The following is a 20848-nucleotide window of genomic DNA, read 5'->3' as shown; positions in this document are numbered from 1 at the left end:
TAAATATGGGATGTAGATGATGACGTTACACACCGTATAAAGACGAGATGGTTAAAGTGGAGGGCTGCTACTAGAATTTTGTATGACAAGAAAGAGCCTCTAAAACTTAAGGGAAATTTTTATAGAATGTCAATAAGATCAGCGCTGCTGTATGGATCAGAATGTTGGGCAATCAAGAAGGGTCACGTAAAGAGGATGAAGGTCTTAGAAATGATAATGTTTTGATGGGCATGTGATAGGACTCTGTGGGACATGACATCAAACTCTACAATTAGGATGTCCTTGGGGGTGGTGCATGTATCGGATAAATTGAGGGAGGGAAGACTACGATGGTTTGGGCATGTCCTTAGGCGACAACCGTTGGATGCGGTCAGGAGGGTAAAGTCGATTACAGCCGACGTTGCCAGAAGGAGAGGACGACCAAAGAGGAAGTGGACAGACTGCTTAAGAGCTGATTTGAAGGATTTAGCACTTAACGAGGACATGACCTCTGATAGGAAAATATGGAGACTTAAGATTAGGGTAGCTGAGTAGTATGGGTCACAATCATAGGGTGTAACATCTTTGTCTTCTTTTTAATGCCTTTGTAGTAATTTTCCATGACTTCTATTTTTTATACGTTTCTGTCATTGGAAATTATGAAGGCTTAGAACTAGGGTAGCGGAGTAGTGTTGTCTTAGTTTAGGTTTTAACTCATTTGACTTTATTCCCTCTCGTAGCTTGCTATCGCTGACTTCTGTGAATCCTTCTCTTCATGTTCCCTCTTTTTAAATTTAGTCGGGACTTACGTTTCTGTCGATATGCAGAGATTTTTACGCATGGATTTATTTGCAGGGATTACTTCCCATTACAGACGCGCATATAAAAGACTGCATATGAATATTGTCCAACTATATATTTATTTATTTATTTACTTATACATGCATTGCATTTTATCTTTATTTTTAATTTTCTGACTATCGGCGGTCTTCAACGGAAGTTGTTCTCAACCTGGCGTTGGGCGCAGCCTACTACCCTAGTTCCCCCTTACCCCATTGCATATGAGAATAAGGTTTTGTTGTTGTTGTTGTTGTTTAGCGGCAATGTATTCGCTTTCGTACCTTTTGTCCACCAGCTCTCGGGAGAAATTAATTTAATTTAGAGTAAACTACATAAATGGTCACTGCTTTTTGAGAACATTTTTTATTTTCCACTGAAGTTTTAAAAGTAACATGTTAGTCACTAAAGTTATCGATTTATAACAAACCGGTCAATCGTCATTAACAGCCGTTAGTTAAGTTACGGTAATTTGATGTGGCAGTTAGAAAAGTTATTTTAGTACCTTTAATAATACTTTGACCGGATCTTTGACTTACTCTTAGGGTGCGTTTGGTTCACTGAATGTAAGATTACCGACGAGAATAGGATTACCGGAATATAACATTACCTAACACATTACTCGGAATGTTGCATTGTTGTGTTTGGTTCATTTAGCAGGAATGTAAGATTACAGTGTTTGGTTAAAGGAATAAAATATTATTGGAATGTTTATTTTACCAAATTGTCCTTATTATATAATTATTTTTTAACAAGTTAAATTAACTATAATTTTACTATAATTAATTTATATATTTTCTTTAAAAATTTTAAATTCATAAAATTTATATACTTTTTTTTACAAAATTTAAAAGATAAATAAGTTTAATGAAAGGATAAAATTTTATTTTAACCCTAAACTTCATATAAAATTTTAATTATGGACTTTTTTTTTGTAAATCTAAAATAGTTTAAGAATAAATTTTCAATTTAACCTTCGTAGAATTTTTTTTATTCAACGACAGAAGAAGGATATTTTTGAAAAAAAAATTAAGGGTATTTTAGTCCAAAATACCGCGAATGTAACAATACCTTAGAGAATGAGGGAATCATATTCCCGGTAATAAGCCTCCAAAATACCACTGTTGGAAATAACTTATTATCGGTGATTGAGAATCTTTGCAATCCAAACGGGGAAATCACATTCTATTCCCCACGGTAATCTCACATAACCTGATCCAAACGCCGCTTAATATTTTTTTAACATAACGTTTAATCACAGTTTTGTTATTACCCTTCATCGGTAATGTTTTTGTTAAATCTGGGAAGAAACTTTGAAGAAGTGCCTTTGACATTGGCAGAGTCTGCTGCTGAGCGAAAAATCAATGTTTACTAACTGTTAGTCTCTTCATCGTAATGTTTTGTTAAATCTGGGAAAGAAACTCTTGTTTATTACCCTTGAAAAAGGAGTGTATTTTCCCAGATTAAAGGTGAGATTGGCGTTGAAGTTTTTTATGTTGATGAAGTAGTGCCTTTGACATTGGCAGAGTCTGCTGCTGAGCGAAAAATCAATGTTTACTAACTGTTAGTCTTGGAGAATGAATAATCATAGGACTTAGCACAGTGTGACGAGGGCTTTTACATTCAACTGAAGCTGATAGAATTGTGAATGTTGTGCTCGCCACACATGTTTGGCATTCAGCACCTTAAAACTTCGTTTCTTCAAGCTACAAGTAAAGATGAAGCTTTTGGGATTAACTGTGATTTCCGCTCCTTTAGGAGCTTTAATGGTGGCATTATATACATATTGAGGACTTACATTGTGACCCTTCTCATGAAAACACCTACAGTTTGCCTTTAACGCTGATCACGTGAAGCTGAATTGATGTGTGGTTAAGGGCATCGTAATCGAATCCCAGAAGCAAGGAGGAGCAGTTTAAGGACCTTTTGTCAATTAAATAAGCTATCGATGGTCTACTGTAGCCTTCATGGCATAGAAACTTGGTGCAAGTCATTTGATTGCAGTCGGTGTCCAAGTAGTGTGAAACGGTTTCACATAGGTGGCTACACCGGCAACATGCGACGAGTCCATGGAAGTGCGAAACGTTAGAGTGAACTTGGAATGATGGGTGTCTCCTTCTAATCCGAAGAGTAAATTCATGAGAATGTAAGCTGCCAAGATTCCCACACCAGGGGCTGCACCTGCAATATATCAGGTTGTATATATACAATAAGTTTAGACGAACATGCTCACGAGAATGTAAGCTCGGAATCTATTTCCACCAAAAGCCACCGTAATAATTCTCTTCTTTATGGCATGAAATGCACTAACTGATATAGAAACCGTGAAGAAATCCCCAGTCACCCTACCTACAGATATCGATATAATATGAACATCTACACTGTCACTGATTGTATCGTTCATGGTGGCGAAGATGTACATATCGGCACATCCTGAGCTAACCCAACACATTTTTGTGGGAGCTTGGCTATCCTATCCGATGGCTTTTCAAATGTTCCAAAGCTTTGGATAATAAAGATCAGGATAGCGTTGCATGTTTTGTTTGCATGGCGTGCCCTCACAATGCTGTTCTTCTTTGTTCATCCCATTACAGGGTTGTCATCCCTAAATGTACGGAATTAGCTTTCGATACTCAAACTGCCTTGACGACAAGTACAATAAGTTCCACAGTAAAGTAGTCTCATCCAATTGTGAAGAATCATTTCTTAGTTCTATTGATGATTCAGTTCTGGCAGCCTGTTCCAGTTGGCCTCTCGAAAAGTTTGAACTTACTAAATTTTTATGTCCACTTTGCAGGGGTCAGGTGAAAGGCTGCATTGTGATGGAACCTGCTAGGGAATATTTAAATTCCAAAAAGATATGTTGTATGCAGAATGACTGCATTTTTGTTAGGTCTTCCAAGGAACTTAGGAAACACATGAAAGCAGATCATCCATGTGCTCAACCGCGCAAAGCGAAGCTGACCCTTGAGAAAAAATGAAAGGCTTGAACGGGAGCAGGAGAAATAACAGAGCAACGGTAATAACAAAACTGTGATTAAACGGTTATTTTAGGGGAAAAAATATGAAAATTGAATCAATCAAAAAATTATGAATTATTCGAATTGATAAATCTGAAATTTTTAAGAGTCAAATTTATAAAATTTAGGTCGAGTTAAATCGAGTCAATTTTGTGAATTTCTATTTAAATTTAATTATAAATATTTATAATATTACTTTATTCCCATTTGAGTGAATTTCTATAATCATTTATACAAAATTTAAAAACTGAATCAAACTTAAAAATAAATCCACTAAATATTAAAAATTTTGAGTAAGTTACATTTTACAATTTGATTTGAACTTAAAAATTTTTTTAGTCTTCGAGTTTAGTTTTTTCGAGTCTAATTGAATAAAAAAAATAAAATTTTTGAGTAGAATCGAGTTTTGCTTACCTATGTTCACGGGGTTAACCGGTATAAATCCAGTAAGGCAAATTACTGAAACATCAACAAAAACAATTAGTAATTTCATACAAATCAAAAGGAAAACACCTCCAAAATTGGTAAACTACAGCATAATTCTCCAATGAAAATATTGTTCGATCCAATCATTCCAAGCAACAGAAAGTGCAAATTGCAAAATCCATAACATTCTCAAAGAAAAAAAAATCGAAACGAGAGAAGAAAGTTTCTCTAACAAGCCTACAAATGTTTTATTATTAAACTTCACCATATCAAAGTGATTATTGGCGGTACACAGAGAAAACTGAAAACCCACTAAGTTTCTAAACCTATGAAGAACATCATAGTAGCATACCGTAAACATTTTAACAGTAAGATTTTTAGAAAAAGAAGAATAGAAACCTAATCCCCTTCTTCCAAGAGGCAGACGATTACCTCACAGGAGAGAAAAGAAAGGCACAAAAGAAAGTACCGGTACTCTGGTACAGTGATGATTCTTTTACTCATTTTCCTTGGCTTGCACTCAACATTCTTCCTCTCGAGATAAAAATACAAAGGAAGAATATGATGTCCCAATAGCAAGATCCGGATTCTGCAATGGAAGTGATATTAAATCCAGCTTTTTAACAACCGATGCAATAATCAAGGCGATGCCTTAGCTGTTCTTCCCAAAAAAACAGGGACCGGAAGCGAACTAGGTGGCGGCGAAACAAAAGAAGCGGAACCGGCATACGAACCACCGATCTTGAATTCCTTCAGCTTAACTTGCTTTTGCATCGTTTCTGGATCTGGACCCAACCGATTCGTCGACCCCAATGCCAAATCAAACTCCTCGTCGGTCGTCCTGAGATCGGTCTTCTTCTCCGCGGCGGTGGTCAAGGTTTCGCCGCGTTTCAAGATCTTGACCTGGCCCATCACTAGATTCTTCCCGGGAGATTTGGCCACCATGGATTCCGCTTGCCTTCTGTTATTCGACTGAAACCCTAGGGGGGGACTCCCCTTTCTATTGTTCGGTTTAATCAACCTAGGGTTAGGATTTCGACGGTATCTAAAAGGACAATCTAAGTTCAAGGTTTCACGGCGGAACCGATGGCGGAGATAGCCTTCGGTGGGGAGAACGGCGGTGGCCATTGGATCTTTAACAAATGACAGGAAGAAATCAAAAGGGGGAAATGAAGGAATTTCCCAGTAAACTATTTTCTGGGAAATTAGAGATACGAAAGGGCGTATTTATAGGAATTTCCTTGGAAACATGTAAGTCTCACGTGAGTTCCTTGCACCGCCTTTGGGTAATGATTGGGTCACGTGCACAGGTTACACTCTGCATACGTGGAGCTGCTTCAGTTGTTTTATTTTATATGTCTAAATTTATCTTTTAGTTCTTATATTTTGTTTAATTTTTACTTAAGTGAATAATTTATAGTAATACTTTAAAAAATAGGTTATTAATAAAGTTTATAATAATTATAAAAATATTAAGATAGAAATAATATTTAATCATTAAATGGAAATAATAATTTTATCTGAATGTTTTAAAAAATATTTTAACATTTTAAAATAGTATATTTTAAAACATTAAAAAATAAAACATTAAATTTATCTCAAATTTTATACCTAGTACCTTAAATAATTTATCCTAACAATATTTTCTAAAATAAAACATATAAATATTGATGTAATCCAATTTTATCCAAACATTAATCATGATTTATATATTTCTACTTATTTGGATAAATGTATCGTACTAATATTAAATTGCATCAATATTATATGGTTTTCCAACAACAACAAAATACTGTTGTGATAAATCATTTAAAATAAGTATATTATTTTTTACACATTAATTTATGGTTAGAATAAATATTGTCTATTAATTAGTAATTAAATATGGGTTAAGAGAATAAGTCTATAATGCATGTCGTATACCGCAATGTACCACTAAAACGACGTATCAAATCATATCACGAGTAAATTTGTTCTTATTATATAAATATTAAAAAGTATAAGGATTTGTTTAAAATTATTCATTTATTAAATTTTAATTTTAATAAAATTATAGTTCTTAATAAAAATAATAATTAATTTAAGTAATTTAATTTGATTAGAAATAGTAATTTTAAATTATAAAGTTAGAACTACCATCATAATCGGTCATCGTCGGTGAATTCTTGACTTGTCGAAAAATCAATTGCCTTAACATCTAGTGTTTCTGTTGTCGTCCAAATTCACAATCGCTCATTTCTGCGTTGCCCAGCATCGTCCATCCAAAGGAAAAGCTCTGCCCCGTCATTTTTTATTTTTCCGTTGTTTTGCTTTTCTTTTTTTTTTTACACCGGTGACCTTCAAAATATCATCCCCGACCGTCAGTTGGCCTAGCCAAACCAACCACGATCGTCGTCCTCTTTCGTTCCCAACCACCGCCGCGTGTAAGGCCTCACAGTTCACTCTGATCGTTTTGTTTTATTTCGGATGGTTAAATTGCCTGAAACCCCCCATAGTTTCCTCCACTAACAAATATGGGGCGATGTAATGTGATTTTGCGATTAACAAACTATAAACTTACATGCTCAAATTGGAGAGACGACCGAAGTGAACTGTAAGGCCTTACATATGGCGATGGTTGGGAACGAAATAGGACGTCGATCATGGTCGGTCTAGCTAGCCCGGCCGACGGTTGGGGATGATGTTTCAAAGGTCACCGGTGTAAAAAAAATAACGGGAAAACAAAAGATGACAGGGTAGAACTTTTCCTTCGGACGGACGGCGTTGGGCGATGCTGAACTGAACGATGACGAACTGGGACGGCAACGACATCGCTAGATGTTATGGTAATTGGTTTTCCGGCAAGTCAAGAGTTCACCGGTGGTGACCGATTATGATGGTGGTTCTAACTTTATAATTTAAAATAACTATTTCTAATCAAATTGAATTACTTAAATTAATTATTATTTAAAAAAAATTATAATATATTAGAATTAAAATTTAATAAATGATTAATTTTAAACAAATCCTTATATTTTTTAATATTTACATAATAAAAATAAATTTGCTTGTGGTTGGATTCGGTATGTCGCTTTAGTAGTATATGACGTACGCATGTCGCTTTAGTAGTATACGACGTACGCTTTAGACTTATTTGGGGTTAAGATAACAATTATTTAATTATTAAATCATTTAAAATAATAATTATCCCGTCTAATACTAATTAAATCAATGTTGGTTAAAATAATTCTTAAATTATCTATTGTAAAGTACTATAAAATAAAATTATCTATTATAATGAAGTATTTTTTAAAATAATGACAATTGAATTTCATTAATAAAAACAATGAAAGTAATCATATAAAGAGAAAATTGAAGACAATAGTAATCAAAAACTCGTACAAAAAATAAAAGTATTAAACCCACAATACGCATAATAATATAATTTCATTTGAGATTGACGACTAACATAAAAAAAAACTCAGTAACTTTCATAAAAATGCATTGTCTCTATCCAACGAGAAGTGATAAAGTGTGATGAGTGAACCAAACTATCTGACAGGCTACTTTACGATACAATGTTGATTATATATACAAATAATCTTTTTCTAAATATAAGATTTGACTATACGTAACCACCGACAAACCATTTAGAAAATAAATGTCATGAAGATTTTTGTTAAACATTAAAACGACCACAAAAAGTATACGAAAAACGTACCAAAAGTCATAAGGATTGTGCTACAAGAGTAGAGAAATCACGTGTTACAAGAGTAGAGAAAAATGTGTCACAATGACATAAATTTTTTATTCAAAATTTAAAAAAAAAACTTAAGAAAAAACAAAAAGTATAGTATGAAAAAAAAACTAATAATTACTGACAATCGGTAATCAATATTGAAATTAATACCACCGGATGAAAAAAATAAAAAGAAAATGAAAGGCAACAAAAATGTTTTTAGAAAGAAAACTACGTTAAAGAAAGGGTTCTTTTTTCTTTTATCTATTACAATGAAATTAAGTTTATTTAAATTATTTAATGTGTATAACACATAAGTTGTTATTGTTATTTATTTTTAACAGTAAATATGTATTTATTAATGGTTAAAAGACTAAATTATTTTATAATTATATAAATAATATTTAATTTTAAATATTTTATTAATTAATAATATCTTAATTTCTATTAAATAATAATCATATTTTTTTAGTTATAACTAAATTAACCATTCGAACTAACATAAATATCATAATGAAAATTCCGTTACTTCTAAAAGTCAAGATTCTTTTTTCTTTTTTTGATTGATCTAGAGTAAGTATAAGACAATATATGTTTAAGAATAACTCTTTACAGAGAGTTGATATACACATTTGCTCTGAACCTGTTGCAGATAGAAATTAGAATATTAAAACTTGGAAAATTCTACAACGCACGTCGCATACCACAACGTACTACTAAAGTGGCATACTGAAACGTATCACAAATAAATTTGTCTTTATTATATAAATATTAAAAAATATAAGAATTTATCTAAAATTCACCATTAATTAAAATTTAGTTTTGATTTTAATAGAATTATATTTAAATTATGATTTTTATTAAAAATAATAATTAATTTCAGTAATTTAATTTGTTTAGTACTAGGATTTGTAAATTATTTAAGTTAAGAATGACTATTAGTAGCAATCATCGCCGGAGACCTTAACCAGCCAAAAAAAACTCGTTGAAAAATTGGTCGACAACTATTCTATTACAAATCCAACTATCTGCACACGACATGATTATATAAAAATAATGCTAATTAAACCAAATCCAACCGGTTGGAAACATTAGACAACTACTAGTCTCAACTCAAGACACTACAACAAAATAGGTGTTTAGCGGCGTTTTTCTAACCCTATAACGGCGTTTATAAGTGCCGCAAAAAGCATTCTCGGCGCTCGCAAAAACACCGCAAGAAGTGCCGTTATAACGAGCGCCGTAATTGTTAGCGGCGTTTTTTTAAAAGAAACGCCACAATAGGTCGAGACATTTAGCGGCGTTTGTCTTTGAAAACGTCACTATTGACTTTGTATTTAACAGTGTTTATCTTTACAAACGTTGCTATTGACTGTGTATTTAACGGCGTTTTTCTTTACAAAGGCCGCTATTGACTGTGTATTTAGCGGCGTTTATCTTTACAAACGCCGTAATTGACTGTGTATTTAGCGGTGTTTATCTTTACAAACGTCGCTATTAACTATGCATTTAGTGGCGTTTATCTTTACAAACGCCACTATTAACTGTGTATTTAGTGGCATTAGTAATTAAAAACGCCGTAAATAAGCCCATTAATTGTGGCATTTTCATCTAAAAACGCCGCAAATGACATTATTAGGAGTAGCTGCATAAGTTGCATAAAACACCATTAAAGACATTCTTCACACCCACAGTAATAATCAATTCTACAAATCAAAGCATAAATTGCATATATTAAATAAAAACAAGTCACTTGAAATTAGGGATGGCAACAGGCCAGGTTCGGGCCGGGTATTGGTCTCCCCATTCCCGTCCCCGTCCCCGTTTAAAAAACTCATACCCGTCCTCGCTTAAAAAACCGCAGGGATTTAAATGGGGATCCCCATCGGGTAATCGGGGAAAACCGCTGGGAAACGAGTTTCCCCGTTTAGCATAAACGGTTATTTAAACGGGTATCGGACCGGGTATATATATATTTAAATTAAATATATAAATATTATATATATATTTAAATTTAAATTAAATTTATTAATATTATATATAATAATAATTATTTTTAATATTTATCGAGCCGAGTATCGGGCCGGGTAATCGGGTAATCGGGGCGGAGATTACCAAACCCGTCCCCGTCCCCGTTTAACATAAACGGTTTTTCTCCGTCCCCGTCCCCGTTTAGCATAAACAATTTTCCCCCGTCCCCATTTACTCGGTTTTTGATTTTCCCCGTCGGGTTCAGTTTTTTTTGTCATCTCTACTTGAAATAGAAGGGTGGAAAACATTAATATAACAAAAATACATACAAATGTATACATAAGTGTTACATATACTAGAAACAAAAAAGCAAACTAGTTGCATGTGTATTTTCACACTTCCCACTTATAACTCTAATATACAATGGCAATCTTTCCCAACTTCTCGCTATGGACACCCAATAATACTGTTTAAGAGTGATCAGCCTTGTAATCAAAGTTTAACATGTCATGCGACATATGAGGCTCATTTGTGAGCTAGAACAGGAAACAAAAAACTATCAATGTGTTTACACAAGAAAAACATATACTTTGCAACTAAACAAGAAAGAAAAAAAAGACTTAATGATATATGAAAACATGATTTATTTGAGCATTGGCCTTCACAGTAAGATTGTCTGTTAAATCCCATTTCACTCTTGCATTGAGTCTACCATCAGTTAACACCCTCCCAATAAGCATCAACTAGAAGACCATAATTGATCCTATTTATAACTTGATTTATTAAGATAAAAGAATTGAGGACAAGAGGGTGAATGAGAAGAGTAGAGATAATGAGTGAAGCCACCTACATTCGGGTCAATGAAGTTGGCACCAAACTTATAGTGAGATGTGGGAATTTTAATGGTTTCAGGAGATTGAGAAGGAATTTCTGTTGGGCCCATAAAGACAATGAGAAATGTTTGAGAACAAACATATATAAGGTATTGATCATTGAGGATGGGAGACAAAGATGGAAGTTAGTTCAAAGGAATTGATTTGTGTTTCATAACACAACCAAATACATAGAATGGGCAATTATCACCTGTGCACCTCTAAATGCCTTATATGTTTGTTGAACCATTTTTTTTCCTCAGAACCCCACACCACCCACCCAATAAAACAATTTTTATTCTTCAGAAAGCACAACTTAAGTTGACACAGCAGGCTAAAGCTACTGATAGAAAATTACCTGTTACACAAGAAATTTCCAAAATGATAGGAAAGAACACTGTCCAAGAACTCCACTAGGAAAGCCTAAACCACCACAAAGCAAGAAAGTCAATAACTATGGGAAAATACAGAGAGGACAACGTTACAAAAAATGTATTATATTCGATATGACAATAAATTAATGTCATGCATAAAAGGAAGATGCATATTGAGGATAACTCGAAAGAAATACATATATCTTTAACAACTGAGAAATGCAATCAACCCACTGCAAAACAACCAACACAATCAGATCTCAAATTAATCAGTGAACTGAAATTAATATGATATTTATTATTTACATGTTTCATGAGAAATTGAAGCCTCCAAAGATTTTTAGTGAAAATACAAACGTGCCCTACTAGTTTGGGAAAGTCCTTTAAACAAAAAAACATGGAATTAAAAAATCCATTTTGCATCTAATTTTCAGCATATTTCATTAACCTTTTAACTGTTCTTTCATGTTATTTCTTGTTAAAGGAAAATAAAATGTGTTTAAAACTAAAAGAAGGAATCTTCTACCAAATAATTATAATAATTTTCCCTTATAAAATCAAAATTCCATTAGCTGTGAAAATTATCTACAATGAAAACAACTTCAGTGAGAAAATAACCAAAAATAACCAAAAATATCTCAGCATGTGCACCAGCAAGAATATGGGGGAATAATTGTTCTACGCATGAGATGAATTAGAAGCTTGAGGTGTGAATGATCCTGAAGATTAGCGCGCAGGAGAAGATGAAATACTTCCAGTAAAAGATTGTTTGGTTAAATAAAATGAAGTTCCAAACACACTTGGTAATCCGATGCGATCTGCGAAAGGGTGACCAAATGCTAGCCAATCTTTTTCAACAAGTGCCTGTATTAAGATAAAATAGTCCAGAACAAGACATTACTATACATTGGCCAAGCTCTTGTCACATAACATCTTAACAAACTACTATAATGACAAATTGGGCGTGTTAGTAGTCTACTTGTTCATTTTATGAAATCCAGAGACACTGCTACCACAAATCTTAATCATCAATTTCTTTCATAAAAATTTCGTTTAAGATCAATTAAAAAGAAATTACCAACTAAGTTTCTCTTTCTTTCTTTAAAGAGAAAAAAGAACCGCATCAATGGTCTAAAGATATAATTGCAGTCAACAAAGAAAACACATACACACAAAATGAAGAAATAAGAGAAAACTAACTGAGAGCTTCAAGATGGAGTTCTTCATAAGGAATAGGGCAAGGAAGGTTCATGTAATCGGGTTTCTCGTCATGTTTAGTGTGAACCGTGTGGGAAACATCGGCCGGAACCACCGTAGTCCAGGAGGTACAAGCCCCACCATTTTTGGTCTATTGTTTCTGAAGAGGAATTTGCCGCAAGATCAAAACGGCCGCGAGAGTGAGGGTAAAGAAGAAGAACAAATGCTGCAAACATTGGGTTTCAATTTCTAGAGAGAGATGCTTTGATTAGGGGTTTATGTTTAACTTCTGGCGACACATCAAAAATAGGTGAAATGGGAAAATTAAAAAAGGTTAAAAGGGGTCGGGATTTAAAAATTATAAACTTGCGGCGTTTGTGTTTACAAACTGTTTACAAACGCCACTAAAGCACGAGTCTATAGCGGCGTTTGTATAAAAACGCCACTAAATTACGAGTCTCTAGCGGTGTTTTTATAAAAACCCCACTAAAGTACGAGTCTATAGCGGCGTTTATATAAAAATGCCACTAAAGTAAGTCTTTAGCGGCGTTTGTATAAAAATGCCACTAAAGGTACGAGTCTTTAGTGGCGTTTGTATAAAATGCCACTAAAGTATGATTCTTTAGTGGCGTTTGTATAAAAACGCCACTAAAGTACGATTCTATATCGTCCTTTGTATAAAAATGCCACTAAAGTACAGTCTTTAGCGACATTTTTATAGCAACGCCACTAAAGTACAATCTTTAGCGGTGTTTTTATAGAAACGCTACTAAAATATGAGTCTTTAGCGGCGTTTGTTCAAAAAATGCCGCTATAAACCCATTTTGTTGTAGTGAGAGATAAAATGGGCTGATGCTATGAGTGAGTAAGACAAAAAACATCAAAAGGAGGAGGTTGAAGATAGGGTTGAAGAAGTCCATTGCTGCCGAGAGAGAAAGGGGGTTTAACATGTGCCAATGCCATGACTTCACTCTGTCTATATAAAGATATGTTGGTTGATGTGGCTTGCTTACATTGCGGCAGAAGTACACTGTAAGCAGGCCGAAGTTGACATCCGAGGGCTTGAGGAGTTGTACTCTGACCCTGGTGGAGTGATGGAATATGAAGAAGACCGAAACCGACCAAAAAGGAGACGGCATCCAAGATCTTGAAGATAGAGAACTGCCACCGATTGGGTCGGTGTTTAGTTGCTTTAAAATTTTAGAATCACACCAACTTGTAATGAACCATTTGTCTATTCCTTTTTAATTTGGGAAGAACAGGTCTTGATCTAGTGGTGCGGCTCAAACATTTCAAGCTATTAGAACCCAAGATACAATTCAAGTTATTGTACCTTTTTTATGGTGTGCACTTCATACATTGTACACCATGAAGAATCCTTATATCTTGCATATAGTTTTATGTACAAGTGTTACTAAAAAAATTAGATGACATTAATGCTAATAAAATAGAAGCAAAAAGGACCCCAAAAACATGAATAAAAGATGAAATCATAGCACCCCAAAAACCATCTGCTGCTGCTTTGTTGAAAGATGGATCAGTGTTCTTCATTTGAGAGATTCAAACAGATAGATCTAGGGAAATCTTACGAGTGTGTACGTCAAAAGAGCTAGGGTTCTTTTTTTCTCTTTCTTTCTCTATAATTATTAACCAAACCGGAAGGACCTACCAAAATATTTTATACTGTTTCCTACCAAAAACCATCCCATCCATCATCCACTCAATATATGAATTCTCAAAAAAATTATCTTTAGGAAGTTTGTTTTTTATAGAATATTTAGGAAGTTTGTTTTTTTATAGAATAGTTACTGTCGGCTAAATTGTGCTTACATTTAGATTTAAGATACAATTTTTGATATCAGATGTAATTTCTCAAAACCGTTGGATTTGTAATAGAATATTTTCCAACGAGTTAAAGGTCTCCAACGATGATTGCTTTTAATAGTCATTCTTAAATTAAATAATTTATAAATCATGATACTAAAAAAATTAAATTACATTGATTATTATTTTTAATAAAAAAATCATAATTTAAATATAACTATTAAAAGTAAAATGAAATTTTTAATTAATGGTTAATTTTAGATAAATTCTTATACTTTTTAATATTTACATAAAGACAAATTTGTTTGTGATACGTTTCGGTACACCACTTTAGTAATACATTACGGTATGCAATGTAATCCCTAAACTCTTTCATTCAAACCTTCAATATCGAAATCTACATTAAAATAGTTCTGATACCTACAAATATCTAAACCTGCATTATCCATCATCATACCTAAATTCAACTTTATCTCGAATCGAGTTCAAGCTTTTAAAACAACACTTAATTAGCATGCTTATATAAAATGATTGTCCAGCAATCATCTGTTCCAGGATTTCAAAAGAAACGAACGGACTCTTTTTAAGTCTTGGAAAGTTCTTGGCTACGCTTGGCAGCGGCCACAACCGCATTCATCAATGTTCCCCGGAAGCCATTCTTCTCTAGCTCGTGAATGCCGGCGATCGTAGTGCCACCAGGCGATGTAACTTCGTCTTTCAGCTGACCAGGGTGCTTCCCAGATTGAACGGCCAGAGAAGCTGCTCCCAAAACCTGCAAAAGATATGAACCTAGTTATCATCTAACAACAAGCAGCTTCTAGTTTTCCCCCATTTTCTTAATGAACCTACAACTACCAAGTACATTGCAATCGAAGTAAAACGATTTACTACAACCATGTGACAAAGCATTTCCGTCGTCATATCAATTAAAAACGGGTTTCAGGTAAGCACACACATAATGCATGAAGTAGAATTGACTTACAGTCTGAGAAGCCAGTCCCAATGCTAGTTCTCGTGGAAGACCGGCAGCCACTCCGCCATCAGCCAAAGCTTCAATCGCTAAATATATATATGCCGGACCACTTCCACTGGATATTTTCAGGAAACATATATATTGTTAATCTAACATTGGTGGATAATCGAAAATAAACGACGGGGGAGAAGAAAAAGGAAACGACTTGCATTCAGATAATAGCATGCAGGGACTATTTAGGCGTACTAATGATACCTAAGGCCAGTGACAGCATCAAACAGTTTCTCATCAGCTTTCCATATCTTGCCAACTGATCCAAATAATTTCTCAACTAATACCCCATCCTGTTCTGTTGCAGATTCTCCCAAGCTCATAACTGTACATTATGGAAAAGGATTAGATATTTTTATGGTCACGCATCGGTCAGCAAGACGATATATGATAAAAGATTGCAGAACAAACTTGTGGGACTAGGAAGAATCATATTTTACAAAAACATGTGATAAAAAAGATGATGATTTGCTCATATGCATTTAATGTGGAAATGATTATACCTGATGCTGCCATACCAACAGCAGATGGTGTGTTAGGAATCACCCCGGATAAATCGGCCTTGGCCAGCCCATTCCTGAACAAAATAAAATTACTATTTTAAAGACGAATCTGACACCACAATTGCACATGAAGGAAGTGAGAGTCTCAAGGAGTACTAAGTTATAAGAATTAAGAGAAAATAATGACTGGAAAAGCGTTGCCGTTCATATCATAGCAAATTGATTTCTTTTACAAAGTGGTCTAGTATGGCCATTTGGCTAAATCTTCCTGATAGAAATAAGGACAAGGAGAAAAAGGAATTTCTATAGTTACTTAGACAGGTTCTTTCAATGTCAAGCAAGAAGCAACGACTATTTTGCGTCGGTTTTGCTTTGAGAAAAGAAAGACAAGATCAGTTTAAAAGAATTCGCTCATGCTTCATCTGAAAATATGAATCTCGGACTGCAAATTTGGAACTTGCTTATATGTTATGCTGAAAACATGAATCTTTTAAATCACAATATGTTATGCTTCTGTGAATAACATGGTAATGCATAATTTATGGTAGCACCATGTTTTTTACGCTTTTCTAAAGGTAAATAACTTGAAAGGACATACCTGCAGATCCTTCAGTTTTATTCCAGCAGCAATGGAAACCAAAAGCTTTTTCTTCGAAAGTAACGGCCTCAGCTGCAAGACCACATTTTTAACTGCAAGCCACCAAGGAGATGTTTTAGACTTAAAACAGAAGTCTGAAAATGCACCCGAAGATGTTCTGCATGCATACTTTTTTTATTTTCTAATTTTCCTATATGATATCCCTCTCTATTCAAGTACAATATCATGACTGAATTAGTAAAATGCAAAACTTTGAAAACCATAGGCATAACGCTAGCATTATCCCCAACGTTTACTATTATGGTCCTTTTACCTCTTTTTTTTTTTAGTATTTTGCCCCATAAGTAACATTTTAGGGTAAAAAGGCCATAACGTTTGATCAAATTGTCACCACCCTTCTTTTTTCCTGAAACATTTTGGCCCTCAACATTTCATTTTAGGGTAAATAAGACCCCTATTTCATAGCATTAACCATTTGTTAAATAACGATTTCCATCCATAGAGGGGCCTTTTTGCCCAAAATAAAATGTTGGGGCTAAAATGCTAAAAAGAATAGGGATCAAAGTGACTATTTAGTCAAAACATTGGGGTCCTTTTTTAACATTATGCCAAAACCAAAACCATGGTGGTCTATGAGTGATGTCTTTACAAGAAGTGATCCGTGTGTAAACGTGCTTGAGATAAAAGCAAAATAGACAGGGCCATGCTTTGCTACATTCGTTAAACTACCAATACTATATCAACTCTTTATCTACAATAAGGTAAAATAACAGAAACATTCACTTTTCTCTCCTACTAGACAGACCTAAAATATAAAAAGGTGAGAAGAAAGAAATAGAAAACTATTTTCCACTCCAGCTGACAAAGACAAAGACAGACTCTTCCTTTTCAACCATACCGAACAATAGAAGGAAGGACAACTTTTCCTTCTTCCTACCAAACACATTTATGGAAAACATAATATGTTTTCCATCTTTATCAAGATGTTTGAGTAAAAAAATACCTACGGCAAAAATGGAATTGTCAACTCTAGAATTTCAAAAACAAAAAGGGAAGCGCGCAGAGGGACGAAAGTGGAAACACTCAAGCTAATTGCATTACGTACTTGGGGCTTCACTGAAAAAATGATCACATCACTAGCATTCACAACCTGTTTTCATGTAAATTCATATGCTGGATCAGAAACAAACCAAAAATAAAAACACCTACATTATTAAAACTTAAGAGCATATAAATCTGAAAAGATCAATTAACTGCCCCCCTCCCCTCCAATTTTATTTATAAACAAATATCAACAAAACACAATTTATGTTTTTAGCCATCTGCTTTCTATTGAGCCCTTAATAACACATCCCTCTGAAAATCTCATTCTTGAACATCCAATGGCTCCAGAATGGAGGTCTGGTGGACACATTCTTGAAGAGCAGCCGACAGTCGCACTGCCAAACAGTCCACAGGCTATTTGGATAGGCTTATGATGATCCTGACATCCATAGTCGTTAGGCATCAAGCTACACCCACCCAGGGCCATGCATAGATCATTTAAGACTACTATCTCTCCTGAGAGAGGAACCAGTAATCTCGGTCGGCTCTTCTCCCTTTCTCATTGCAGACTTGCAAATGAGTAGCTCACCCTTGTGCTCTTCCATCTCCTTACTCAGCCACTACCCAAGCTCTAAGAGCATCACTCCTTTCGACCATCATCTCACCCAACTCATCGAGACGTGTACCTCGTCCTTGAACTCGTTCTCCATGGACTCCAACTTGTCAAGACGTGACACCACAACATCATGGGTCTCCTTGGCCTCCTTCTTAAATTCCTCAAGCCTAGTGACCCTATTCTCCAACAATGATATGACATCCTCAGACTTTCCCTCTTCCGTTTCCCACCACGAGTCTCCACTTCCTCTCGTGGAGAAACATCATCTCTTCTCGTGCAGCATGAACTAGCTTGATCACTACAAGAACTAGCTCCAACGTCAATACTCACCAAGCTCGATTGCCTACTGCAATTTGGCTCAGATACCAATTGCAACTCGCTCTTCCACTTATTCCTCTTTCTCTTTTCCTGGGAGTAGGGAATCCAAGCCCCGGCCTTTACTCACAGCTACTGTCATTACCCCACGGTCACCGGTCTCCGCCCGAATAAGTGGTGAACCACCCTCAAACAACACCATACTTCCCCTCCTCTGGTGAACCACCCTCAAACAACACCATACTTCCCCTCCTCTACCTATACGCCAACACTTTCCACTATGCAAAGAGTTAAAATATGTGCATACAAATGGTGGAAAGCAAAATCAGATAAGCCAAGTTAGTCCCAAATAAACTCCCAAAAGTATAAACTTGTTCATAAAAACATTTTTGCACAATAACCAAAGTAGAAAAGAAAATACTAATTACTTTACTACCTGAGAGTGAAACAAATATCTTATTTCCAATCATTCAACATAGTAAAATCAATAATGAACCCATTTTTTTTCTTTCTCCAAGAACCAAAATGAGAAATAGTAAATGTAAAGAGAGGAAGGGAGAGAATAAAAAGGCATACGTCGTTGTTGTAACTATAAACATGGATGCCGAGTGATTGGAAGCCAAGACCACGGTCGGGATTTGAGTGAATTGCTGTGGAAATACGCTGAGGAGGCAAAAGACCAGATTGCACCACTCCTCTGGCAATGCTCTCAGCCAATTTGCCGGCTCCGATGAAGCCAAGCTTGAAGCTTTCGGTGAGTATAGGCACTGCCTCCATGTCTTCGGCAGCGGCGGCGTTGCTTGGGTATTATGGCTTGCTAGTAGTTGGAGAAATAGTGGTACTGGCTTTCCTAAAATACAGCGGACAGGGTAAATCTTAGAGATTTGGGAGGTTTTAAGCGTCGAACACTAGGCTAAAATTTTCAGTTTTTATCTTTCGGTTTTGGCTTAAATGCACCATAGCCCCTAAAGTATGTTATTTGTATCAAGTTACCTTCTAAATTTTTTTTTGATATTTTGTCCCATAAAGTTTAATCGTTACCTCGTTTGCTCCATATCATTACCATCGTTAGAAACAAATGAATAAATTACATATTTAATCACTCAACTATTTTCATCACCCTGTTATTTTTTCTTTTAAAATAATCACTAAACTTAAATTTTTATTCCATTTTAGTCACCTAATTCGATTCAATTTATTTTTTTAATTTATAATATTTAATAATTCATTTATATCACATATTTTTTTTTACAAATTTAAGTGGTCATTAGGATTTTTTGTTCGGGGTTTCTCTTTGTTCCCCTCTGAAGAAAATCCCACACTTGATATTTTGAATTCCTTAAGTTTCAGTTTTGGGCATTGATTGTAGCTCCAAATGGAAGGATTAAGCGTAGCAGATGCTAATTTGGTGATGTACTTGCACCCCTCCAAGAGCAGGAATGTTTCCCAGGCGATCCTCTGTGAGCTTGGCTATTGGCTCTTCAAGTTCGTTTTTTTATTACTTGAATCCTCTATTTTTATTTATTATGTTCCCATTCACCAAAAAGTTATTGATTTGTGTTGATTTTGCTTGTGGTTTAATTAAATTACACCCTTGGTTTGTTTAGTGCGGAGCTCAGTTTTCTATTCTAGCTGAAAATTTAACTTACTAAGATGAATTGTATGATTTAAAACGGCTTATGTTATCTAAAATCTAAATGATACCATGTCATATTACACTTGTCATAATCTAAAATCTAATTGTATGATGAAAAGGCGAAAATTCTTTCCGGTGCATCCGTATTTTGCTCTGAAACTAAAAGCATGTCTTCTCCTATTTTCACCAAAACCAAGTATGCTCATAGGTACCTTTTCATGATATTTTAGGTTTTTTTTTTGTGTATTTATGAATCTGCATGGCCTATGATATTGTCTAAACTAATTTTCTTTTCCTTGTTCAGTGGGAAAGGTAGCGTAGCTTTGTCAAGAATCTATTCATGTCATTGTTCTCGGTTTTTCATCTGCTATAATAACAGCTGAACACATTCGTGGAGAATTTAAAATTTAATATATTTATTTTATTAGAATTTCAAGTACAAACAACTTAATATGTTATTTATTATTATAAATTAAAATTTTATGTCGAGTAAAAAATATGTGATATAAATGAATTATTATATTTTGTAAAATTTAAAAATAAATTGAATCGAATTAGGTGGTTAAAAATGGAACAAAAATTTAAGTTTAGTGATTATTTTAAAAGAACAAAAATAATTGGGTGACAAAAACAGAACCGTGAAAATAGTTGAGTGACTAAATATGTAATTTAAACATGTTGTTTTTAACAGAGTTAATATTTTGAGGCAAATAAGGTAACGATTTAAACTTCAAGTGTCAAAAAGTCGCGAAAAATACTTTAAGGCGCAACTCAGTACAAATGTCATACTTTAAGGGGCAATGTTGCATTTAAACCTTTGGTTTTTGTGTTATATAATGGACGTTTTATTAAAAAACCCCCAAATTTATTTATTAAACAAATAACCCCAAATGA

The 20848-nt window shown here is 34.5% G+C and overlaps 2 protein-coding genes, 1 long non-coding RNA gene and 1 pseudogene across 3 annotated transcripts; 2 read left to right on the top strand and 2 right to left on the bottom strand.

The window, feature by feature from the left end:
* The first annotated feature begins 3363 nt into the window (after positions 1-3363).
* On the top strand, positions 3364-3797 carry LOC120197601. Its single transcript, XM_039199077.1, has 2 exons — positions 3364-3491; positions 3614-3797. Exons 1-2 carry the CDS (start codon positions 3364-3366, stop codon positions 3795-3797), a joined length of 312 nt encoding a protein of 103 aa, XP_039055008.1.
* A 1104-nt stretch (positions 3798-4901) lies between these two features.
* Positions 4902-5390, bottom strand: LOC120197600. The gene has a single exon (XM_039199076.1). The coding sequence runs from the start codon at positions 5388-5390 to the stop codon at positions 4902-4904; it is 489 nt and encodes a 162-aa protein (XP_039055007.1).
* Positions 5391-12515: 7125 nt separating this feature from the next.
* On the top strand, positions 12516-13858 carry LOC120197502. Its single transcript, XR_005523270.1, has 3 exons — positions 12516-12633; positions 13329-13335; positions 13849-13858. It is a non-coding gene; the product is annotated as an uncharacterized LOC120197502 (long non-coding RNA).
* Positions 13859-14567: 709 nt separating this feature from the next.
* Positions 14568-19205, bottom strand: LOC120197291 (annotated as a pseudogene).
* Between the last annotated feature and the right edge of the window lie 1643 nt (positions 19206-20848).

Source organism: Hibiscus syriacus, unplaced genomic scaffold (genome assembly GCF_006381635.1).
Source record: "Hibiscus syriacus cultivar Baekdansim isolate YM2019G1 unplaced genomic scaffold, ASM638163v2 tig00117048_pilon, whole genome shotgun sequence".
In the NCBI taxonomy this organism is placed as follows: Eukaryota; Viridiplantae; Streptophyta; class Magnoliopsida; order Malvales; family Malvaceae; genus Hibiscus; species Hibiscus syriacus.
Note: the sequence above shows the minus strand (reverse complement) of the source record. Positions and strands in the feature narration are given on the sequence as shown.